Raw genomic sequence first — 27,297 nt, 5'->3', positions numbered from 1 at the left:
TTAATCTTAACTTTCTCCCTTTTATACTCATTTCTAAATTCCAATCCTCAAGCTTATTTATTCTCTTTCCCATCTGATCTCTATTTCAAATGCTTTCTGATACATTTTTTTCTTATTTCTCAACTCTTTATAGAATCTCAGTCTCTTTGGTGAAATAGTCCTGTTCGTTCATTTTATTCCTGAATTCAGAGAAGTGCTGTTTTCTTTGTTAAGATTGCAATATTATATATCTTTGGCCTCAGTTGCTGGAGAATTGTCATCTTCTTTTTGTGATACCATGTTACTATGAGTTTTTTCTTTCATAGTGTTTGAGAGCCTCTGCTGCCTTGTTTGTCATAGGGAGCACCTTTCTTATTTAGGTAAGATTTTGTTTACTTCCTTTCAGATTAGTAGTTAAGAGCCTTCCTTCTGCTTTCCAGAAGGTGGCGCTATAGCAAAAGTTTTAGTCCTTATTAGCGGAATCAACTCCCTACTAGGGTAGGGAGTGTACATAGGGAAAAAACAATGGTGGGGAAAACTTTTTTAAAAAGGTGGCAGCAGAATGTGAGATGTGTTCATAGTGGGGGCTTTGGGTGCCCATGGCCTGGTGGGGGGAATCTTCAAGCAGGGGGTGGTGGGCATCTTTTACAGGCATCTCAGGGCAGACAGCAGGAGATACATTCCTCCGGTTCCCTTGGTCTGCCTTCTTCCCTCTCCCTCCCCACAACTGTGGATGTCTCACTTCAGCTATGCGGGATGTTGCTGAAGAGCAAGGGGAGCCTCCAGCTGTAGCCCCCATGGCCTGTCAGACTTTCCCTCACCCCATTTCACTTCCTTTGCTAGAGAGGTCACCACTGGTGTTGCCACTGCTGCTTTTGCAGTTGCCTTTACCTCAGTAGCCTCTTCTGAGCTCCTATCTACTCACTTTCGTGTGCACAGATGGATGGATTTCTTCACTGGCCTGTGCAGAGGTTCTTTCGTTTATTTATGGATGTCCAACTACAAGTTAGAGGGGAGGAAAGAAAAAGGTAAGATTCACGTACCATGACATACCACAGTGTACTCATTCTTCAAACAGTCTACATCTCATTAGGCAAAATGTCTGGAATAGAATAGAACAGAAGACTTAAAGAAATCTGAGCAGCTCCTTAAAAATCAGCCCATCTTCAAGCCTTGGATCTTTCAGGTATGGGGCAAAGGGTACAGGCTGGCTTTAATAGGAGACAGGAGAGCTTTAATGTGGGCTGATACATTTACTGAATTGTGACAAGTGATCTTTTGAAATGGTCATGGCTTCACATACTCGCCATTGGTTAATCTTCCTTTCCCAATCATGTCGTTGACCTTTTATCTGATAGATATATCTGAGGAAGACAGAGGTCAAAGAGCAGCTACTAGGGGAAAAATCATTTGTAAATGAAATATAAACCTATTCACAGGATAGCCATCACTGTCAAATGTTCAAAGGTGTCAAATCTGCTTCTAAGTTTAAACCTCCAGGTTGGAATTTGGACTCTCCGTCATTGATTTAGTTAGTTGTTCAGGAACTGACTGATTGAAATCTTCCCTTCAGTTTCAGAATGTCAGTTTGGATCAGGGTTTGCTTATGAGAGTTGAGAGAGTCCAACTCCTAGTTTTAAAAGTATGGTTTTTCAGGCCTGACCTTAGGCAAATACTTCCCTTGGAAGGCCTCATGAGGGAAAGCTGCTTGCCCCACACAGACTGGTGGTGTGAATAATGAATCACAGCCAGTGGCTGGAACTGTAGTCAAGGACGAAGTATCCTGTCACATATTTGTATTCCTAGCCAAAATGACTTCATTCCTAGGACTCTGAGGCCTTGAGCAGGGGGTCTCCACGTTCCTCTCCTGGGGCCTTACAGGAGGAAGGGAGGGAAGCTGGGAGACATTTTTCCTCCAATTCAGGATCCAGTACTTTCCCACCCCTAGCTGCTTGTCCTTCCATGACCCCAGCGTCCATAAAGCTCCCAGAGCTGGGTCTCCCTCAACAGTGTGACAACCTCATGTCTTTGTGACCCACCTGAGCTTTCATCTGGTGAACACTGGTCCACTGGAGAGACTGCAGATGGAAACATAGAAGATGGAAGCTCCGGTTTTAGCTTCTTGCTTATAGCAGCACAGTGACAAAAGTCTTACCTCTTTCATTGCCAGCTTGTTGCTTTAGGGGCTCCTCTGACACTTGAAAGTTCAGCTCTCTCAGCTCAACTGAACTCCTCCTGAGACTAATTTTTCCATTCGTAAAACACCCATAATTGCAGTCTGAAGACCTGTGACTACACTGAGCAAGTATGGCTACTGCTTGGGAAAAAAATGATTTTTAGTGCATTTGCTCTAAAATATTTTATTAGTAAGTTTTATATAAAACAGAAGATACGTACTTGTCACACTGTATAAATGCATGGGAAGCCTGTATATAGTTGTAGTTTCTAGTTTCTCTACCAAAGTAACCAGCCATGATGGAATTAAGAGAGTAAGTATATTCAGTTTTTGGTACAAAGTACAAAAAGCAGTGTAAAATTTTTAAGTGCCAAGAAAGCTTATAATAATAAAATAGACTTTAAAAATTACAAATAAAAATCTGTACATCAAGGATATATTTCAGGCCTTTCTGTGCGTGTAGCTCGATGTAGCGAGAAGAGGCACTACTGAGAGAAGCCACAGACCATCAGGTGTTACAGGTCTGGCCCATTTCTGCTTGCAGGACCATCTCCTCTTTTCTCAGGGGGAAAGTGTCGATCAGATTGAAGAGGGCCACAGGCGTCACCAGGGAGACGTAGCGCTCCTTGTCCACGCCATGTTTATCCAGTACCACTATGCTGAAGGAATAGAGTGGAATTCGCAGCAACAGCCTAGGACAAAGAGAAGACTAGGTCAGAATTGTCTTCCCAAGGACTGGTGAACCAACTAGAGTCCTAGAGTGAACCTGTGTGTGCAGAAAGGCTTAATATCACAAAGGACTGAATTATCCTTTAGATCTTTACCTCTCAAAGTGTGGTACATTGCATGGGAACTTGTTAACAATGGAGAATACCAGGCACCACCCCCCACCCAACCTACTGAATTAGAAGCTGCATTCACTCGACAGGTTGCGTAGGACAGCTTTAGACTGTAATGGGCAGGAAGACTTTAGACCTGCAATGGTGCTATGTGCCAATAGTTGCTTTAAGGCATGTTCAACAATGCTAACAATTTTTTGTATTATATTGGCGTCAACCCCTAATTGCAGATGAGGTTTGCACAATCATAGATGCACTAGAGCCACTGGTTATCAGCAGGGGTGATTTTGGCCCCCAGGGTACATTTGGTTCTGTATGAACAGCTTTGGTGTTCACCATGTGTGATGGGTGCAACTGGCCTCTAATGGTAGGAAGCCAGGGCTGCTGCCTGCCATCCTACAATGCACAGAACAGCCCGCTACTCACGAAAATGTCCACAGTGCCGTGGTTGAACAATCCTGGCCTGGTGGTGGTGTAGTTGCCAAGTCTAGGTGAAGCTAATTGAAATTATGTTCCAAACATTCCAGCTGTGGCCCATCTAGCTCACAACTGCATAAGACAGGACAGAACTTGCTCTTCACCCTAGTTTTATTCATTTGGTTGATTAGTTTTTTTTTTTTTTAATACATCAAGTAATTTCAAAAAGCATTTGAAGTGGTTTCAAGGGCCTGTTTTTTCTGTTCTACCCCATTAGAATTTCAAATGTATAAAATAAAGTATTTCATTAGAAACCTGTTTAGATGAAAAAAGCCAGGGAAAGCAAACAAAGAGATGAGTTTGGGGTGGGGGGAGGAGCCCACTCAGCTACACAACAAAATCTGGAGAAGAGACTGTCTCACACACAATCTCAAGATAGAGTACATTCTGCCATATGGATTTAAAGTGACTATTTTTTTTCTTCACACAAATAGATTAAGGAAAAAAATTATTCAAAATCTGAGCTGACTATACTTTATTCTTTTTTTTTTGGCTGAGACATACAGGATCTCCGTTCACCAACCAGGGACTGAACTGCTCCCTGCAGTGGAAGTACAGAGTCCTAACCACTGGACCACCAGGGAAGTCCCTATTCTGGCTTTTAATAGTGAGCTGCAGGAGAGATGAGAATAACTTCTATTTTACCCCAGTGGGAAACTAAATTGTTCATCCACTTGTGTGTGTGTGTGTGTGTGTGTGTGTTGCTTAGTCATGTTCGACTCTTTGCGGCCCCATGGACTGTGGCCTGCCAGTCTCCTCTGTCCACTTCTAGTGAGTAGAAATAAAAGACAGCATTATCATTATCTCCCATGGTTTCTCGTGGAGGTAAGAGGGGAACTTGGGAGTAGATGACCTCAAGAAGTGCATTAATGAGTTTTGGAACATTTAAATCTTGAGCATGAAAGTGATGTTGGAATGGAGAACTAAACTTCTCTGCATCTTTAAAAAGACTAATTAGGGGTTTCCCAGGTGATGCTAGTTGTAAAGAACACACCTGCCAATGCAGGAGACGTAGGAAACACAGGTTCGATCCCTGGGTCGGGAAGATCCCCTGGAGACGGAAATAGCAACCCACTCCAGTATTCTTGCCTGGACAATTCCATGGACAGAGGAGGCTGGGGGGCTACAGTACGTAGGGTCTCAAAAAGTTGGACACAAGCGATACACACCTACTTGTCTTTATCTCCCCATACATGCACATAGGTATATAGGTACACACAGCAGCTAAACTGGTAACAGTAAAGGGAGATTTAAAAAGAAGAACAGAACAGGAAACAAGAGAGAAGTACGTTTGGAAGGAAAAAGGAACTAGGCACTGTTGTAGGAACTAGGCACTGTTGTGGTGGCTGGAGCCGATGGCAAAGGGTGACCAATATAGAATTTGAGTATTTGCTGTTACAGTACTTAAGTTAGGACAGAAATCCCCCATGGTGCCACCATCTGCTGCTACCACACACATTCGTCCTGTGGGCCTTGTGCCTTGATTGACAGAATATTAAGAGGGAAAACTGCCATGGGTCAGATCAGCAGGCTACCAACAGGTACAGAAATGCATCCCACCATGGCTAAGAAACCACAGACATTTTGGAGATAAGACATCCTACAGGAAGAGGGATGGTACCAGCAATATTTCAGAGTTACTCAAATATTGGGTTGATATGAATTTCAGAGCAAGTTCTAGAGAACTAGACAAAACACTAAGGGAGGTTTCAGTTCAAAATCCTAGTGTAGGAAGAGTCTGAACTTACCTCTTCCCATTGACACACCAAATCTACATACGGAGCAGTTTCCCCAGGAAAAAACCTAAAAACTAGGAGAGTGACTTTTGCATATCAGGAAAATGAGAAGGAAATCACATCAAAGTAGGTATAAAAGGCTGAGAGACAATCTTGGCCAAAACCCCAGCAATATCTCCAGTCACAGCCCCCACCCATGTGTGGGGACCAGCAGTCAGGAGGGCACTCATAACCTGGAGTTTCTCCCTGAGTAGTAGACAGTTCTTCTCCCACAGCAGGTTCTCCGGCATTTAAGACCTGACGCAGAGAGACAACCCCCCAAATACCTCTCCAAACCAGTGGGGCTCATACCCACGAGAGCTGCTGAGCTGTCACAAACTCAAACAGTTCTTGAAGGGAAGACTAATGCACCCCAAGACACAGTGTAGAAGCATCCATTTAAAAGTACCCACACTTTATGTGAATAGGCTCATTTGATAATCTTAAGTAAGCAGACTGAGGGGCCAGGGGTATGTTGGTGTGAGCAATTTTCTTTCTTTCTTTTTTTTTTGGTGTGAGCAATTTTCAAACTCCCTCTACCGGGTGAAAGCCAGCAGAAACCATCTCTTACCTCTTTTTCTGGCCAACTGCCACCTCCATGGTCCACCAAGGATAGACATTTTCCTGTGTTCTTTCTGCCTTACTAAAGCCAGCAGGTACCTTCTACCACCCTTCCACCCCCATGACTCTGGTGGCCAACAGGGCCTTTTGCTTGCAGCCCCTCAGGACTGTGTCTGCATACTTCAAAAGCTGCTGCCTGCAGGTCTGCCTTCCAATCTAGGTGCTCACTGATCCTCTCCTTTGGAGCATTAACAAGTCTTGGCACACCCTCAAACATTGGGAACTACTGAAAATAAAATAAGCTCCTTGGACAATCACAAAGGTTTGCGAGAGAAACTAGGGTTCATCTCCTACCTGGGGCCAGTCCTTTAAGACTAGAAGTGCCCGTTGCAACTAATGCATAGAAACCAACAGAGAGCCAACTAAAATGAAGAAACAGAGGAAAATATATGTTCTTCTATATAAAAATAGAGAAACATATAGGATAGATAGATAACCAACACGGACCTACTGTATAGCACAGAAATCTCTACTCAATATTCTGTGATAACCTGTATGAGAAAATATTCCTTGAATAAATATATATTTATATTTTTATACATATGTGTAAGTGAATCACTTTTCTGTATACCTGAAACACACAACATTGTAAATCAACTGTATTTTACTAAAAATATAAAAAAGACAACTGTCACAAAAACTTAGGCCAAATAAAAACTTAGGTTGAAATGGAAGCCAGAAAAAATTAACAAGGTCAAGATGGTAACATCATACCATTACACCAAAAACAAGACCTTTTCAGTGTGGAGACCTGTGTGCTTGCATAGGTCACACACCCATGATACTGGTTCTGTGTCTCTTAAGTCCACCAAATCTTTCCTAACAATGAAAACATACTAACCCAACCTTGTGTTCCAGGATAGCACAGTCCAAGAATAGGTAATTACAATTCCAAATGCAAGGAGATTTCTATTACCCAACCTTATTACCCAAGCCATCATTCAAAGCAGCTTCTTTAGTTTTACACCTCTGTTTCTCAGAGCAAGGATGAAAGAAGGAGCTTAATGTTTGGGAACTCCTAGGTGGTGTAGCGGTTAGGAGTTTGGTTCCCAATGCAGGGGTCATCAGTTTGATTCCAGGAGAGAGGAGGGAATTTATACATTTGTAAATGTATATAACCAGCATAGCAACACTTAAATATATACATATATATGTGTATACACACACACACACACACACATATATACAGCAAATATTAACTTACGTAAAAGGAGAAGTACAAGGACACTGATAGTAGGGGACATTAATACGCAGCTTACAACAATGGACAGATATCCAGACAGAAGCTCAGTAACAGAACAGCCTTAAACACGTTAAACTGGATTTCATAGAGAAATACATAACATCCCATCCAAAGCAAGAGAATATCTATTCTTCATGTGTATATGGAACAATGTACAGCATAGATCCTTAATCAAGACAATTAAAATCATAGCCAGCATCTTTTTTGATCATAATGTATCAAACTTAGAAAATCAAATATAAGAAGAATAGAAACATTTACAAATAATGTGGCAACTAAACAGTGTTTTAGTGGACAACAAGTGACTCAAATAGAAATAAAATACATTTAGTCAAATGAAAATGGAAATAAAATATCCTACAACTTATGAAATGTAGCAAAAGCAGTTCTGAGAGAGAAGTTCAGGGCAATAAGTACTTATCAAAACAAACATCTCAAAAGAAACCTAACTTAACATCTGAAAGAACTAGAAAGAACCAAAGTTAGGAAATAATAAGTATCAGAGAAGAAATAAATGGAGAGACAAAAAAGACAATAGAAAAGACCACTGCAACAAGAAGTGGGTCTTTACAAAGGTAAAATTCATAAAACCCTTAATAGACTCACTGGGACAGTTTGGATTCAAACATAAATCAGAAATGAAAGGAGACTCACAACTGATACCACAGATATGCAAAGAACAAGAGACTGCTGTGAAAATTTATATGCCAAGAAATTTGACAGCCGAGAAGTAGTGGATAAATTCCTAGAAAAATACAACCCTCTAAGACTGAATTATGAACAAATAGAAACTCTTAACAAATTACTATTAAGAAGATTGAATCACTAATCAAAAACCTCCCAACAAATAAAAGTCCAGGACCAGATGGTTACACAACTGAATTCTACTTTCATTCAAAGAAGAATTAATATTAATCCTTCTCAAACTCTTCCAAAAACTAGGAGAGGAGATTAAAACTCACTTTATAAGGCCACCATTCTTTGGTAACCCAAACCAGACAAGGACACCAGAAAATTACATGCCAACATCCCTGGTGAACACAAATGCAAATATCCTCAACATTTATAAAACAATTCAACATATTTATATATTTCCAAGATGCAAAGATGACTCAACATCTACCAATCATCATGTTATGCCATATTAATAAAATGAATGCTAAAAATCATATAATCCCAATAGTTTCAGAAAAAGTATTTGACAAAACTCACCTTCCATTTACGATAAAAACTTTCTAAACAATGTGGGTATAGTGGGAACAAACCTTGACATCATAAAGCCCATATATAAACAAGGCCAAAGCTAAGTTTATACTCGATGGTAAAAAGCTAAAAGCTTTTCGTCTAAGATCAGAAACAAGACAAGGATGCCCATTCTTGCCACTTGGATTCAACATGCTATTGTTAGTCCTAGCCAGACTTGGTACACAACAAAAAGAAAAAAGACATCCAAATTGGAAAATAAAACTCTCATTATTTCTGGATTTCATGATTTATATATAGAAAACCCTAAAGACTCCATCAAAATACTGTTAGATTAATAAACCAAATTCAGTAAAGCTTCTGGATACAAAATGGATATACGAAAATCTCAGGCATTTCTATACACTAATAAGAAATCTTAAAGTCTTTCCAACAGTAGATATAGTGGTCATTTGATATAAATTGCCCACCCTCATCCAGTTTAGATCACTGATTCCTAAAAAGTTGATGTGCAGTCTTGCCACCTCCTGTTTGACCACATTAAATTTACGACGATTCATGGAACTAACATTCCAGGTTCCTATGCAATATGGTTCTTTACTGCATCCGACTTTACTTTCAGCCCCAGACACATCCACAACTGGGCATTGTTTCCACTTTGGCTCAGCCTTTTAATTTCTTCTAGAGCTATTTCTCCGCTTTTCTCCAGTAGTATATTGTACGAAAATCAAGACAAGGAGCTGACTGTGGCTCAGATCCTGAGTTGCTTACTGCAAAATACAGACTTAAATTGAAGAAAGACAGGAAAACCACTAGGCCATTCAGGTATGACCTAAATCAAATCCCTTACAGTGGAAGTGACAGATTCAAGGGATTAGATCTGGTAGACAGAGTGCCTGAAGAATTGTGAATGGATGTTCATAACATTGTACAGGAAGCAGTGACCAAAACTATCCTTCAGTAAAGATTTGTAACAAGGCAAAATGGTCTCATGAGGAGGCCTTAAAAATAGCTTTGAAAGGAAGACAAGCAAAAGGCAAAGGAGAAAATGAACGATATACCCATCTGAAAGCAGAGTTCCAAATAATAGCTAGGAGAGATTAAAAAAAAAAAAAAAACCTTCTTAAACTAATGCAAATCAAAACCACAATGAGGTACCATTACACGCCAGTCAGGATGGCTGCTATCCAAAAGTCTACAAGCAATAAATGCTGGAGAGGGTGTGGAGAAAAGGGAACCCTCTTACACTGTTGGTGGGAATGCAAACTAGTACAGCCGCTATGGAAAACAGTGTGGAGATTTCTTAAAAAACTGGACATAGAACTGCCATATGACCCAGCAATCCCACTTCTGGGCATACACACTGAGGAAACCAGATCTGAAAGAGACACGTGCACCCCAATGTTCATCGCAGCACTGTTTATAATAGCCAGGACATGGAAGCAACCTAGATGCCCATCAGCAGATGAATGGATAAGGAAGCTGTGGTACATATACACCATGGAATATTACTCAGCCATTAAAAAGAATTCATTTGAACCAGTCCTAATGAGATGGATGAAGCTGGAGCCCATTATACAGAGTGAAGTAAGCCAGAAAGATAAAGAACATTACAGCATACTGACACATGTATATGGAATTTAGAAAGGTGATAACGATAACCCTATATGCAGAACAGAAAAAGAGACACAGAAACACAGAACAGACTTTTGAACTTTGTGGCAGAATGTGAGGGTGGGATATTTGAAAAGAACAGCATGTATACTATCTATGGTGAAACAGATCACCAGCCCAGGTGGGATGCACGAGACAAGTGCTCGGGCCTGGTGCACTGGGAAGACCCAGAGGAATCGGGTGGAGAGGGAGGTGGGAGGGGGGATCGGGATTGGGAATACATGTAAATCCATGGCTGATTCATATCAATGTATGACAAAACCCACTGGGAAAAAATAATAATAATAATAAAAATTAAAAAAAAAAAAAAAACTAACACTGCAAAGAAATACAGGAAAAGAATAGAGCAGGAAAGACTAGAGATCTCTTCAAGAAAATTAGAGATACCAGGGGAACATTTCATACAAAGATGGGCACAATAAAGGACAGAAACGGTATGGACATTAGAGAAGCAGAAAATATTAAGAAGAGATGGCAAGAATACACAGAAGAACTGTACAAAAAAGGTCTTAATGACCCAGATAACCACAAGGGTGTGATCACTTACCTAGAGCCAGACATCCTGGAGTGTGAAGTCCACTGGGCTGTTGGAATCATTACTACGAATAAAGCTAGTGGATGTGATGGAATTCCAGTTGAGCTATTTCAAATGATGATGCTGTGAAAGTGCTGCACTCAATATGCCAGCAAATTTGGAAAACTCAGCAGTGATCACAGGACTGCAAAAGGTCAGTTTTCATTCTAATCCAAAATTTGGGCAATGCCAAAGAATGTTCAAACTACTGTCCAACTGCACTCGTTTCATATGCTAGCAAGATAGTGCTCAAAATCCTTCAAGCTAGGCTTCCACAGTATGTGAACCATGAACTTCCAGACATAGAAGCTTTGTTTAGAAAACAAAGAGGACAAGATATCAAATTTCCGACATCTCTTGGATCATACAAAAACCAAGGGGATTCAAGAAAAACATCTACTTTTGCCTCATTGACTATTTCTAAGCCTTTGACTGTGTGGATCACAACAAACTGGGGAAAATTCTCAGAGAGATGGGAATACCAGATCATTGTGCCTGCCTCCTGAGAAACCTGTATGCAGGTCAAGAAGCAACGATTAGAACCAGACATGGAACAATGGACTGGTTCAAAATTGGAAAGGAATACATCAAGGCTATATATTGTCACCCTGCTTATTTAACTTCTATGCAGAGTACATCATGCAAAATGCCTGGCTAGATGAAGCTCAAGCTGATATCGAGATTGCCACGAGAAAGATCAATAACCTCAGGTAACACCACCCTAATGGCAGAAAGCAAAGAGGAACTAAAGAGACTGGCTGACAGTGAAAAAGGAGAGTGCAAAAGCTGGGTTAAAATTCAACATTCAAAAAACTAAGATCCTGGCATCTGGTCCCATCACTTCATGGCAAATAGAAATGGAAAAGGTAGAAACAGTGACAGACTCTATTTTCTTGGGCTCCAAAATAACTGTGTATGGTGACTGCAGCCTCAAAAATCAAATACGCTTGCTCCTTGGGAAAAAAAAGCTATGACAAACCAAGACAGCATATTAAAAAGTAGAGACATCATTTTGCCGACAAAGGTTCATTTAGTGAAAGCTATCACTTTTCCAGTAATCATGTATGGATGTGAGAGGTGGACCATAAAGAAGGTTGATCGAAGAAGAATTGATGCTTTGGAAGTGTGGTGGTGGAGACTCTTGAGAGTCCTTGGACAGCAAAGAGGTCAAATCAGTCAATCTTAAAGGAAATCAATCCTGAATATTTATTGGAAGGACTGATGCTGAAGCTGAAGCTCCAATACTGTTGCCACCAGATGGAAAGAATCACCTCTTTGAAAAAGACCTTGAGGCTGGGAAAGATTGAGGAAAGAAGGAAAATGGGGTGACAGATGATGAAATGGTTGGATGGCATCACTGACCCAATGGATGTGAGTTTGAGCAAATCTGGGAAAGAGTGAAAGACGGAGAAGCCGGGCATGCTGCAGTCAATGGGGGTCACAACGATTTGGATACGAGTGAGAGAATGAAGAACAACAAGAATAATAAAGTACCAGAAATAGAAAAATCACTTTTCTAGTTGTATGAAAATCAATAAATACCTAGAGTAAACTTTACCAAGAATCTGAAGGACCTGTACATTGAAAACAAGAGACATTCCATTTCAAAACTATGAAGCCTTTGGTAAAAGCACAGGCAGTGGTTCACTCACTGTGATCCCCAGACCAGCAGCATCAGCAACACCTGGAAACTTCCTAGAAATGCAAGTTCTCAGGCCCCACCATAGACCTAGCCCATCAAAAACTCTGGGGCAGGGGCCCCACACTGTTTTAACAGCTCTTCTGGAGATTCTGAGATAGGGCAAAGCTTGAGAACCACTGTATAATTCCTTTATACTGTTACTTTTTACACCATCATAATTAGCCTACAGAGGTCTTACAGTAGCCCCAACAGATACAACCTGAATCAGATGTTTTCTTAAATCAGATTTTTCTATCCTTCAAATTTAAACAATTTAAAATCACATCAAGATTTTACAAAGATTCTCTTTATATATCTGCAATCCAGAAAAAAAAAAAACATTTAGTAAATTCTACAACAGGTTTTTTAAAAAAAAAATCATTGAAGTCTTCAAGTTATCATTTCAACTTTTGATAATTTTGCTTGGGATGTGTTATTATATGGAAAGATTTCCTCAAGCTGTCATTTGCAAATACATAGTCTAAGATACTGCAAATATATTAAAAGTAGCAAAAATACAATAACCACAAATAAAAAGATGGAAAATTAAAAAAAAAAAACTCATTGACACAGTTACTTCTAAATGAGCAATAGCTTCATGAAACCTCCTGGGAAAATTGTTAATAAAATGTCAACAATAAGATGTCAACAATCTTCTCAGGTTTCTTATCTTTAAATTGGTCTGTTGGTAATTACAAATATATTCTTAAAGGATACTGTCACCCCTGCAAATAGTAAAGCTGATTCCATTTAGAGTCATTTACTTACTTAGCACCAACATGGCACCAGGCACTGTGCTAGGTACTAGATGCTAATACAGCAGGACAAATAATGAATTCACTCAGACTTCTCCTCCAACTAAAGAGAATTCGGGCCTATTTATGGTTCTATATCCCTGGCCTTCGGAGTTTTTGATCCTGGCGTGGATGGTGCAGACTCTCTGCCAAAGTGTGGTGGGTCAAAAGGCAGATGGAATGCCGCAGAGCAACTAAGCCTGTGTGTCACAACTACTGAGCCTGTGCTCTAGAGCCCAGGAACCTCAACTATTGAACCTGTGTTCTGCAACCACTGATGCCTGCCAACCGTAGAGCGTGGAATGAGAACCTTGTGCACCACAACTAGAGAGTACCCCCTACTCACTGCAAGTAGAGAACAACCACAGAGCAATGAAGCACCAGTGCAACAAAAGATAAAAAAAAATTTTAAAACTAAAACTGAACAATAGCAACATGGATCCAGCAATCCCAGTCCTGGGCATACATGTGCAGAAAACCATAATTCAAAAAGATATGTGCATGCCAATGTTCATAGCAGCACTATTTACAATAGCCAGGACATGAAAGTAACCACATCTCCATCGACAGAGGAATACATAAAGATGTGTGTGTGTGCATACATATACACATGTGCCACATAAAAATATCGAGCCATAAAAAAAGGAATGAAATAATGTCACTGGTAACAACATGGATGGGCCAAAATATTGCCATAGTCAATCAAGCAAGTCAGACAAAGACAAATATATCACTGACATGTAGAATCTAAATTTTAAAAAATGATACAAATGAAGTTATTTACAACATAGAAATAGACTTGCAGATATGGTAAACAAACATGGTTACCGAAGGGGAAACATGGAGGGGGCAGGCATAAATGAAGAGCTTTGGATTTATATATATACACTACTATATATTCTATTGATAACCAAGAAGAACCTATGTATAGCACAGGGAAATCTACTCAATATTCTGTGATAACCTATATGAAAAAACCATCTAAAAAAGAATGAATATATGTATAACTGAATCACTTTGCTGTATACCTAACAAAACACTGTAAAGCAACTGCTACAATAAGACAAAAAAGAAATCATTCATGTACATGTTCATAGCAGCACTATTTACAACAGTCAAGACATGGAAGCAACCTAAGTGTTCATCAACAAATGAATGCATAAAGAAGATGTAGAATATATACACAATGGAAAATTACTTAACTATAAAAAAGAATGCCATTTGAAACATGAATGGAATTAGAAATTATTATATCAAGTGAAGAAAGATAAAGGACAAATATCCTGTAACATCACTTATATGTGGAATCTAAAAAGAAAATGATTTAAATGAACTTGTTTTGTTTTTGAAGTCCCATTTAATATCTTTTAATCCTGTGTATCTCTTAATTAGTTATTATAGTTATTTTACTACTTTTGTCTTTAAACCTTTATACTAGTTTTATATATCCACTACTGTTACTAATATGTCTACATTTTAAAAATTTTAAAAATACTATTTTAACAATTGTAAAATGTAAGTGGTTAATTTCAATTTTGTTTGAGGTGTGCAACAAAGTGAGGAATATACATAAATATGCATATTGTTTATCAGGTTCTTTTCCACTATAGGTTACTGAATATACAGTGCTATACAGGAGGTCTTTGTAACTTCTCTTTTATACTAGTGTGTATATGTTAACCAGAAATTCCTAATTTTTTCCACTCTCCCTCAATCCCCTACTATCCTCTTTGGTAACCATAAGTTTGTTTTCTATGACTATGAGTCTATTTTTGTTTTGTGGTCCTTTAGAATGTATTCAAACTTAAGTTGTTTTCAAAATAAAAAAAAAATGATAAACATACGTTATATACAAGCCTCATGTTGACCAGAAACCAGGAAACTACAGTAGATACACAAACAATAACAAGAAAGGAATCTAAGCATACTGCTGGTTCTTTAAATCACACAAAGATAACAAGAGAAGAACGTAACAGAGGAGCTACAAAACAGACGTAAAACAATTACAAAAATGTCAGTGAGAATATACCTATCAATAACTTAAGTGGACTAAATTATCTAATCAAAAGAAAGGGTAGCTGAATGGCAGGGGGTTAAGACCTATCTATATGCTGCCTACAAGGGACTGAATTCAGATGTGAAGGCACACAAAAGCTGAACGTGAAGGAATGGACAAATATATTCTATGCAAGCGCAAACCAAAAGCTGGATAACTTTTCTTGTATCAGACAAAATAGACTTTAACATAAGACTATTATCAGCTAAAGAAGGGCAATACATAATGATAAAGTCTGCAATCCAGAAAGAAGATACAATGGTTGTAAATATATATAGAGATAGATGTATATCTATATATATAAACAGCATAGAAGCACTTAAACATACAAGGCAAATATTAACACATTAACAGACCTAAAAGGAGAAATACGAGGACAATAATATCCAGCTTACAACAATGGATAGATCATCTAAACAGAAGTTCAATAACAAAACGGCCTTAAACACATTAAACTGTGGATTTAATAGAGAAATACAGAACATCCCATCCAAAGCAACAGAATATATATTCCTCATGTGCACACAGAACATTCTCTAGGATAGATCATGTTAGGCCATAAACCAAGCCTTCATCAACTCAAGATGGCTGAAATCATATGATCTTTTTAGACCATAATGTATCAAACTTAGAAATCAAATATAAGAAGAAAAGTAGAAACATTTACAAATAATATGGCAATTAAACTGTGTTACTGGACGAGTGACTCAAAGAGAAATAAAAAAATACATTCAGTAAAATGGAAATAAAAAATTCTTAAGTATTAATCAAGGCAAATTGGAAGTGGTCAACAGGAGATAGAAAAAGTGAACATTGACATTTTAACAGTCAGCAAACTAAAATGGACTGAAATGTGTGAATTTAACTTAGATGACCACTTTATCTACTACTGTGGGCAAGAATCCCTGAGAAGAAATGGAGTAGCCCTCATAGTCAACAAAAGAGTCCAAAATGCAGTACTTGGATGCAATCTCAAAAACAACAGAATGATCTCTGTTCGTTTCCAAGGCAAACCATTCAATATCACAGCAATCCAAGTCTATGCCCCGACCAGTAATGCTGAAGAAGCTGAACGGTTCTATGAAGACCTACAAGACCTTCTAGAACTAACACCCAAAAAAGATGTCCTTTTCATTATAAGGGACTGGAATGCAAAAGTAGGAAGTCAAGAAACACCTGGAGTAACAGGCAAATTTGGCCTTGGAGTACAGAATGAAGCAGGCAAAGGCTAATAGAGTACTACATTTTGGACACTTTTGTTGACTATGAGGGCTACGCCATTTCTTTAAGGGAGTCTTACCCACAGTAAGATATAATCATTATTCTGAATTAAATTCACCCACTCTCATGCATTTTAGTTCACTGAGTCCTAAAATGTCGATGTTCACTCTTGCCATCTCCTGTTTGACTACCTCCAATTTACCTTGATTCATGGACCTACCATTCCAGGTTCCTATGCAATATGGTTCTTTACAGTATCTGACTTGACTTTCACTACCAGACACATGCACAACTGGGCATCATTTCTGGTTTGTTTCAGCCTTTTCATTCTTTCTGGAGGCATTTCTCCACTCTTCTACAGTAGTATATTGGACAAATACAAGTCCAGGAGCTGACTGTGACTCAGATAATGAGCTCCTTATTGTAAAATTCAGACTTAAATTGAAGAAAGCAGGAAAAACCAATTTAGGTCCTTTAGGTATGACCTAAAGCAAATCCCTTATCATTATACAGGGATTATCAAATCCTTTGAATAGATTCAAGGGATTAGATCTGATAGAGTGACAGAAGATCTATGGATAGAGGTTCGAAACATTGTGTAGGAGGTGGTGGCCAAAAGCATCCCCAAGAAAAAGAAATGCAACAAGGCAAAATGATTGTGTGGGGAGGCCTTACAAATAGCTGAGGAAAGAAGAGAAGCAAAAGGCAAAGGAGAAAACAAAGATGTAACCATCTGAATGCAGACTTGCAAAGAATAGCAAGGAGAGATAAGAAACCTTTATTAAATGAACAATGCAAAGAAATAGAGGAAAACAATAGAATGGGAAAGACTAGAGATGTCTTGAAGAAAATTACAGATATCAAGGGAATATTTCCTGCAAAAATGGGTACAACTAGGACAGAAACAATATGACTCTAACAGAAGCAGAAGACAGTAAGAAGAGGTGGCAAGAATACACAGAAGATCTGTACAAAAAAGGTCTTAATGACCTGAATAACCAAGACGGTGAGCTCACTCACTCACTCAGAGCCCAGGGTCTTAGGAAGCATTACTACAAGCAAAGCTGGTAGAGGTGATGGAATTAGAGCTGAGCTATTACAAATGCTAAAAGAGGATGCTGTCAAAGTGCTGCACTCAATAAGCCAGGAAATTTGGAAAACTAGCAGTGGCCACAGGAATAAAAAATGTCAGTTTTCATTCCATTCCCAAAGAAAGGCAATGCCAAAGAAAGTTCAAACTACTGAACAATTGTGCTTGTTTCTCATGCTAGCAAGTAAATGTTCAAAATTCTTCAAGCTAGGCTTCAATAGTACGTGGATGGAGGACTGCCAGAACTGCATTTAGAAAAGGAAAAGGAACTAGAGATCAACTTGCCAATATCCGTTGGATCATAGAAAAAGAAAGGTAATTTCACAAAAATATCTACATCTGCTTCATTGACTATGCTAAAGCCTTTGACTATCTGAATCACAAAACTGGAAAGTTCTGAAAGAGGTGGCAATAACAGACCACCTTACCTGCGTCCTGAGAAACCTGTATGCTGGTCAAGAAGCAACAGTTAGAATCTGACATGCAAAAACAGACTGGTTCAAAATTGGACAAGGAGAAAGTCAAGGCTCTATATTGTCACCGTGCTTAACTTCTATACAGAGTACAATATGCAAAAGCCGGGCTCGTTGAAGCTCAATCTAGAATCAATATTGCCAGGAGTAATATTAATAACGAAAATACACAGAAGACACCACTCTTAGGAACTAAAGAGCCTCTTGAAGAAGGTGAAGGAGGAGAGTGAAAAAGCTGACTTAAAACCTGACATTCAAAAAACTAAGATCATGGCATCCAGTCCTATGACTTCATGGCAATTAGTTGGGGAAAAAATGGAAACAGTGACAGACTTTATTTTATTGGGCTCCAAAATCACTGTGGACGGTGACTGCAGCCACGGAATTAAAAGACGTTTGCTCTTTGGAAGAAAAGCCATGACAAACCTAGACAGCATATTAAAAAACAGAGATATCAAAGCTATGGTTTTTCTAATAGTCATGTACGGATGTGACAGTTGGACCATAAAGAAGACTAAGCACAGAAGAATCGATGCTTTCCAACTGTCGTGCTGGAGAAGACTCTTGAGAGTCTCTTGGACAACAAAGAGATCAAACCAGTCAATCCTAAAGGAAATCAATCCTGAATATTCATTGGAAGCTTCAGCAACATGTTGAAGCTGTTTTTCCAACGCTTTGGCCACCTGATGCAAAGAGCCGACCCACTGGAAAAGACCTTGATGTTGGGAAGTATTAAGGGCAGGAGAAGGAGGCAACAGACGATGATGGTTGGATGGCATCACCAGCTCAATGGACATTAGTTTGAGCAAACTCTGGGAGATGGTGAAGGACAGGGAAGTCTGGTGTCCTGCCATTCATGCAGTTGCAAAGTGTCAGACATGACTGAGTGACTGAACAATAATAATAAGAAAGCACCATAAATAGAAAAATCACTTTTATAATTCTATGAATATGAATAAATACCTAGGAGTAAACTTAACCAAGAAGTTGAAAGAACTGTACATTGAAAACAATAGGATATTTCATTTCAAAACTGTGACCCCTTTGGTAAAAGCACAAGGCAGTGGTTCACTCACTGTGATCCCCAGACCAGTGGCATCAGCGACAACTGGAAACTAGATAGGAATGTAAGTTTTCACACCCCACCACAGACCAAGTAAGTCAGAAACTCTGGGAGTGGGGCCCCGCACTCTGTTTAATAGCCCTCCCGGAGATTCTGAGGCAGGGTAAAGCTTGATAAGCACTGCATAATTCAGTTATGCTGCTTATTGATTGTTTAAATCATCATCATTAGCCTACAGAGGTTTTCAATAGCTCCAACATGTTTTCATAAATCAGATTTTTTTAATCCTTCAAATTTAAACAATTTAAAATCATCAAGATATTATACAGATTTTCTCAACATATCTGCAATTCAGAAAAAAACCCTTTAGTAAATTATGCAAGCGGATTTTTAAAGAATCATTGACACAGCATATGAGCAGTTAGTGCTAAATGAGCAAGAGATTCATAAAACCTACTGTGAGAATTTTCAATAAAAAAATTTCAGATCTCAACAGTCCTCTCAAGTTTTCTTATCTTAATTGAAGTGTTAGTAATTATAAATACACTCTTAAGGCTACTATCACCCATGGAAATAGTAAAGCTGATTCCATTTAGAGTCATTTACTTACTTAGCACCAACATGGCACCAGGCACTGTGCTAGGTACCAGGTAGCAAATGTTGATCTAGTATTGATCTCAAAAGTGTCACCCCTAGGGAGGTACTAGAGGCAAAAGCAGCAGAACAAAAAATGAATAAATGAAAGCTTATGCATGTTTGCAGGCTTCTCCTTCATCCAGTTAAAGAGAATTCAGGCCTATTTATCATTTTCCATCCCTGGCCTTCTGAGTTTTTGATCCTGGTGCGGATGGGGTAGACTCTCTGCAAGGAGACAGGTATAAATCAAACATGTGGGTCAAAAGACAGATGGAATGCCGCTGAGCAACTAAGCCCAAGTGCCACAACTATTGAGCCTGTGCTCCAGAGCCCAGGAACCTCAACTATTGAACCCATATGCCACAACTACTGAAGCCTGCCCACCCTACAGCCTGTGCTCCACAACACGAGAAGCCACTGTAATGAGAAGCCTCTGCACCAAAATGTTGCCCGCCCCCCCCGCCTCACTGCAACTAGGGAAAGCCAGGGCAGTAATGAAGAGTCACTGCAACCAAAAGTAAAATAAATAAAATTTTAAAACCTAAAAATAAAACTAACATATGAACCAGCAATCTCACTCCTGGACATTCATCTGGAGAAAATCATAATTCAAAAAGATATGTGCACCCCAATTTTCAGAGCAGCACTAATTACAATAGCCAGTACATGGAAGTAAGCAAGTCTCCATCAACAGAGGTATGGATAAAGATGTTATGTGTTTGTGTGTCTGTATACACACATAAAGGCTTTCCTGGTGGTGGAGTGGTAAAGAACTTCTGGCTCACTGACTAGGCTAAATAAAGACTTCGACTGTGTGGATCACAACAAACTGGAAAATTCTTCAAGAGATGGGAATATCAGACCACCTTACCTGTCTCCTGATAAACCCATATGCAGGTCAAGAAGCAACATTTAGAACTGGACATGGAACAACAGATTGATTCATAATTGGGAAAGGAGTACGTCAAGGCTGTATACTGATGAAAGTGAAAGAGGTGAATGAAAAAACTGTCTTAAAACTCAATATTCAAAAAACTAACATCAGAGCATCCGGTTCCATCACCTCATGGAAAACAGATGGGGAAAAAATGGAAACGGAGACAGACTTTATATTCTTTGGCTCCAAAATCACTGCAGACGGTGACTGCAGCCACGAAATTAAGAAACTCTCAAAAGCAGAGACTTCACTTTGCTGACAGCTCCATATAGCTGGAGCTATGACTTATTTAGTAGTCAAGTACGGATGTGAGAGCTGGACCATAAAGAAGGCTCAATGCTGAAGAACTGATGCTTCCCCACTGTGGTGCTGGAGAAGACTCTTGAGAGTTCCTTGGACAGCAAGGAGATCAAACCAGTCAATCCTAAAGGAAATCAGTCCTGAATATTCATTGGAAGGACTGATGCTGAAGCTCCAATACTTTGGCCACTTGATGGGAAGAGTGGACTCATAGCAAATGACCCTGATTCTGGAAAAGATTGAGGGCAAGAGGAGAAGGGGGCGACAGAGGATGAGATGGTTGGATGGCATCATCGAATTAATGGACATGAGTTTTAGCAAACTCTGGGAGATAGTGAATGACAGGGAAGCCTGGCGTGCTGTCGTTCATGGGGTTACAAACAGTCAGACATGACTGAATGACTGAACAATAATAATAAGCAAGTACCAGAAATAGAATAGTCACTTGTATAATTGTATAAAATGAATAAATACTTAGGAGTAAACTTAACCGAGAAGTTGAAAAAGTTGTACATTGAAAACAATAGGACATTCCATTTCAAAACTGTGAAGCGTTTGGTAAAAGCACAAGACAGTGGTTCACTCACTGTGACCCCCAGACCAGCAGCATCAGCAACACCTCAACACTTCCTAGGAATGCAAGTTCTCAGGCCCCACTATAGACCAAGTGAGTCACAAACTCTGGGGCTGGGGTCCCACACTCTGTTTTAACAGCTCTCCCAGAGATTCTGAGGCAGGGTAAAGCTTGAGAACCACTGTATAATTCTTTTATGCAGCTTATTTACTGTTTACATCATCAGCATTAGCCTACAGAGGTCTACAGTAGCCCCAACACATACAACCTGAATCATAGAAGTTTTTTAAGTCAGATTTTTCTATCCTTCAAATTTAATCAATTTAAAAATCACATCAAAATTTTATATAGATTCTCTCTATATATCTGCAATCCAGGAAAAAGTCCTTTAGTAAATTCTGCAACAGGTTTTTAAAACAAATCATTGATACAGCATATGTGTTGTTAGTTCTAAATGAGCAATAGCTTCATGGAACCTACTTTGAGAATTTTCAATAAAATTTTTCAGATGGCAACATTCCTCTCATGTTTTCTTATCTTCAATTTGAAGTGTTGGGAATTATAAGTATACTCTTAAAAGAGTACTATCACCCTTGGAAATAGTAAAGCTGATTCCATTTAGAGTCATTTACTTACTTAGCACCAACATGGCACCAGGCACTGTGCTAGGTACTAGGTAACAAATTTGAAAAGATCTAGTTCTAAAAAAAGAAAAAGATCTAGTTCTGACCTCACAAGTGTCACCCCTAGAGAAGTATTAGATGCAAATGCAGCAGGACAAAAAAAATGAATAAATAAAAGCTTATGAGTGTTCCCAGACTTTTCCTTCAGCCAACTAAAGAGAATTCAGGTCCATTTATCTTATTCCATCTCTAGCCTTCTGAGTTTTTGATCCTGCTGTGGATGGGGAAGACTCTCTGTGGGAAGAGAGGTATAAATCAAATGTGTGGTACGTCAAAAGGCAGATGGAATGCCACAGAGCAACTAAACCCATGTGCCACAACTATTAAACCTGTGCCCTAGAGTCCAGGAACCTTAACTATTGAACCCATGTACCACAACTACTAAAGGCTGCATTCCCTAGAGCCTGTGCTCCACAACAAGAGAAACCACTGCAATGAGAAGCCTCTGCAGCAAAATGTTGGCCCCCCTTACTGCAACTAGGGAAAGCCAGGGCAGTAATGAAGAGTCACTGCAACTGAAAATTAAATAAACATTTTGAAAACTAAAAATAAAGCTACCATATGATCCAGCAATCCCACTCCTCTGTATACAGCTGTAGAAAACAAAAATTCAGAAAGATATGTGCACTCCAATGTTCAAAGCAGCACTGTTTATAACAGCCAGGACATGGAAGTAACCAAGTGTCCATCAACAGAGGAATGGATAAAGTGATGTGTGTGTGTGTACATACATACACACACACATATGTATCGTGGAAAATTACTCACCAATAAAAGGGAATGAAATAATGCCATTTGCAGCAACATGGATGGACCAAGATAAATTTTTTGTTTTTTACTTTACAACACTCTGTTGGTATTTGGCATTGACTTGAATCCGCCATGGGTGTACATGTGTCCCCCATCCTGAACCCCCAAGAGATTGTGATACTAAGTCAAGCAAGTCAGACAGAAAGATAAATATCATATAACATCACTCATGTGGAATCTAATGTTTTTAAAATTATACAAATGAACTTATTTGTAACACAGGAACAGACTTACAGAAAACAAATATATAGTTATGAAAGGGGAAACTTGGAGGAGGAAGCATAAGTCAAGAGTTTTGGATTAACATATACTCACTACTACATATAAGATTGAAAGAATGACTTACTGTATATCACAGGGAACTCTACTCAATATTCTTTGATAACCTATATGAGAAAACCATCTGAGAAAGAATGAGTATATATATATAACTGAATCACTTTGTTGTACACGTGAAACTAACACAACACTGTAAACACCTCTACTACAATAAAATAAAACAGAAAACGAACATGCACCTCAATCTTTACAGCAACACTATTTAAAACAGCCAAGACATGGAAGCAACCTAAGTGTCCATTCATAAATGAATGTGTAAAGATGATGTGGGCTATATATGCAATGGAATATTACTTAGCTGCAAAAAAAATGACATTTGGGTGGAATTAGAAATTATCTTATTAAATGAAGAATGGCAAAGAAGGACAATTATCATATGACATCAGTTATATGTGGAATCTAAAATATGATTTAAATCAACTTGTTTTTGATGTCACATTTAATAACTTTTGATCATGTGTATCACTTAAGTAGTTATTGTAGTTATTTTGCTACTTTTGTCTTTCAACCTTTATACTAGCTTTATAGATCTTTATAGTATAGAGCTTTATAGTATAAAGCTATATACTAGCTTTATACTACTTTTATAAATATATCTACATTTTTATCATTTTAAATATTTTATTTTAACCATTTTACAGTCCAAGTAGTTAATTTTAATTTTGTTTGAGGTGTACAATAAAGTGATAGTTATACATAAAAAAATATATTTTCAGACTCTTTAACATTATAGTTATTGAATATTGTTTCCTGTGGTATTCAAGAGGTCTTTGTTATTTCTCTTTTATTTACAGTAATATGTATATGTTAACCCGAAATTCCTAATTTCTCCCACTCTTGCTCAAACCCCCACTATCCTCTTTGGTAACCATGTTTGTTTTCTATGTCTGTGAGTCCAGTTTTGTTTTTTAAAAATATTTGTGGAGCTTTGAAATGCATTTAAACTTAAGTTGTTATCAACTTAAAAATAAACCATTATAAATATAAGTTATATATAAGCTTCATGGTGACCAGAAACCAGAAACATAGACACAGAAACAATAATGAGAAAGGAATCTAAGTGTACAGCTAAAGTCATCAAACCACAGAGAATAAGAGAAGAATATAAGAGAGGAACTACAAGACAGCCAAAACACAATTAACAAAATCACAGTATACCTATAAATAATTTAAGTTGACTAAATTATCTAATCCAAAAAAAGTATAGTTGAATGGATTAAAATAAACAAACAAGGTCTATCTATATGTTGACTACAAGGGACTCAATCTAGATGTGAGGACACAAACAAACTGAAAGTGAAGGAATGGAGAAATGTATTGTATAGACGTGAATGTGAATGTGAATGTCGCTCAGTCATGTCCGACTCTTTGCAACCTCATGGACTGTATAGTCCCTGGAATTCTCCAGGCCAGAATACTGGAATGGGTAGCCTTTTCCTTCTCCAGGGAATCTTCCCAACCCAGGGATTGAACCCAGGTCTCCCACATTGCAGGCGAATTCTTTACCAGCTGAGCCACAAGGGAAGCCCATTGTATGGAAGTAGAAACCAAAAGTAAGATGGATAGCTATTCTTGTATCAGACAATATAGACTTTAAGACAAAAGCTACAATGAGATATAGGAGGGTGATACATAATCATAAAGAATTCAATCCAAAAAGTGGATATAATATTTGTAAATATATATACAACCAGCATAGGAGCACTTAAATATATAAAGCAAATATAATAGACCTACAAGGAGAAATACAAGGACAATGATAGTAGGAGACTTTAATATGCAGCTAACAACAATGGATAGATCATCCAGATGGAAACTCATAAACAAAACAGCCTTAAACACATTAAACCATGGATTTAATAGAGAAATACAGAACATCCCATTCAAAGCAATATATATTCTCATGTGCACACAGAACATTCTCTAGGATAGATCATGTTAGGCTTAAAACAAGCGTTAATTTAAGATGATTGAAATCATATCCAGCATCTTTTGAGATCATAATGTATCAAACTTAGAAATCAAATATATGAAAACTGGAAACATACAAATAATGTGGCAAGTAAACTGTGTTACTGGACAACCTGCAGGTCAAAGAGAAATAAAAAAATACATTCAGTCAAATGAGAATTGAAATAAAATATTCTAAAACTTATGAAATGCAGAAAAAGCAGTTCTAAATAAGAATTTCAGGGCAAAAATTACTTGTCAAGAAAAAAAGTCTCTAAAACAACATAACCTTACACCTGAAAGAACTAGAAAAAGACCAAACAATGCCCAAAGTTAGTAGAAATAAGGAAATAATAAGGATCAGAGAAGAAATAAATGAAGGACCGTCGAGAAAAACAATAGAAAACACCAGTACAACAAAAGCTTGCTCTTTGCACTAAGGTAAAATTCATAAAACTTTAGCTGGACTCACCAGGACTGAAAAGAAAGAGGAGACTCACACACGCTACCACAGATATACAAAGGATAAGAGTCTATTATGAAAAGTCACATGCCAAGAAATTTGACAGTCTAGAATTAGTGGATAAATTTCTAGAAAAATACAACCTTCTAAGACTGAACAATGAACAGAAAGTCTGAACAGATTACTATTAAGAAGACTGAATCACTAATAAAAAAATCTCCAAACACAATGGAATATTACTCAGTCATTAAAAAGAATTCATTTGAATCAGTTCTTGATGGATGAGACTGGAGCCCATTATACAGACTGAAGTAAGCCAGAAAGATAAAGACCAATACAGTATACTAACACATATATACGGAATTTAAAAAGATGGTAACGATAACTCTATATGCAAAACAGAAAAAGAGACACAGATGTACAGAACAGACTTTGGGACTCTGTGGTAGAAGGTGAGGGTAGGATGTTCTGAGAGAATAGCATTGAAACAAGTATACTATCAAGGGTGAAACAGGCCACCAGCCCAGGTTGGATGCATGAGACAAGTGCTCGGGGCTGGTGCACTGGGAAGACCCAGAGGGATCAGAGGGGGAGGGAAGAAGGAGGGGGGGTGGGGATGGGGAACACATGTAAATCCATGGCTGATTCACGTCAATGTATGGCAAAAACCACTACAATATTGTAAAGTAATTAGCCTCCAATTAATAAAAATAAATGGAAAAAAAAGTTAAAAAAAAAAAAACAAAAATCTCCAAACAAAAGTCCATGACCAGATAGTTTCACAACTGAATTCCACCTACTTTCAAAGAAGAATTAATACTAATCCTTCTCAAACTCTACCAAAAACTAGAAGAGGAGGTACCATTTTAAAACTCATATATAAGGCCACCATTAGCTGGTAACCCAAACCAGACAAGGACACAAAAAAAGTGCATGGCAATATCCCTGGTGAACACAAAGGCACATATCCTCAACAATATATTTGTAAACAGAATTCAACATATTAGTATGTTAAGAGGATCATACACGTTAGATTTATACCAGAGATGCAAAGATGGTTCAACATCTACAGATCATGTTATACCATATTAATAGAATGAATGATAAAAATCATATTATCCCAATAGATTTAGAAAAAAGCTTTTGACAAAATTCAACATCCATTTCTGATAAACACCTCTCAACAATGTGGGTATAGAGGAAACATAACTCGGCATCATCAAGGTCCTATATATAAGCAAGGCCACGGCTAAGTTCATACTCAATTGTGTAAAGCTAAAAGCTTTTCCTCTAAGATCAGAAACAAGACAGGGATGCACACTCTTGCTATTTGTATTCTACATGGTATTGTTAGTCCTAGCCAGACTTAGTAAGCAAGAACGAGAGAAAAAAAGACATCCAAATTGGAAAATAAAGTAAAAAACTGTCTTTATTTGTAGATGTCATGATGTAATATATAGAAAACCCTATAGACTCCATCAAAACAGTGTTAGATTAATAAGTCAATTCAATAAAGTTTCTGGCTACAAAATGAATATACAAAAACCTCAGGCATTTCTATACATGAATAATAAAGTCAGAATTTCACAATAAGGACTTCATAATCAGAGCCACAGTCAGCTACCTGTCTTGCTTTGCTGACTGTATAGAGCTTCTCCATCTTTAG

The 27,297-nt window shown here is 38.2% G+C and overlaps 1 protein-coding gene across 2 annotated transcripts in view; it reads right to left on the bottom strand.

Annotated features, from left to right (window-relative positions):
- Positions 1 to 2,323: 2,323 nt before the first annotated feature.
- The window catches only part of SRPX (sushi repeat containing protein X-linked), a 142,683-nt gene continuing 117,709 nt past the window's right edge, over positions 2,324 to 27,297 (bottom strand). For both annotated transcript variants that reach the window (XM_061135929.1, XM_061135930.1), the window contains one exon: positions 2,324 to 2,847. In XM_061135929.1, coding sequence (XP_060991912.1) covers positions 2,664 to 2,847 — 184 coding nt within the window. In that variant the 3' untranslated portion in view covers positions 2,324 to 2,663. The remainder of the gene's footprint in view (positions 2,848 to 27,297) is intronic.

This window comes from Dama dama, chromosome X (assembly GCF_033118175.1).
Source record: "Dama dama isolate Ldn47 chromosome X, ASM3311817v1, whole genome shotgun sequence".
NCBI classification, from domain to species: Eukaryota; Metazoa; Chordata; class Mammalia; order Artiodactyla; family Cervidae; genus Dama; species Dama dama.
Note: the sequence above shows the minus strand (reverse complement) of the source record. Positions and strands in the feature narration are given on the sequence as shown.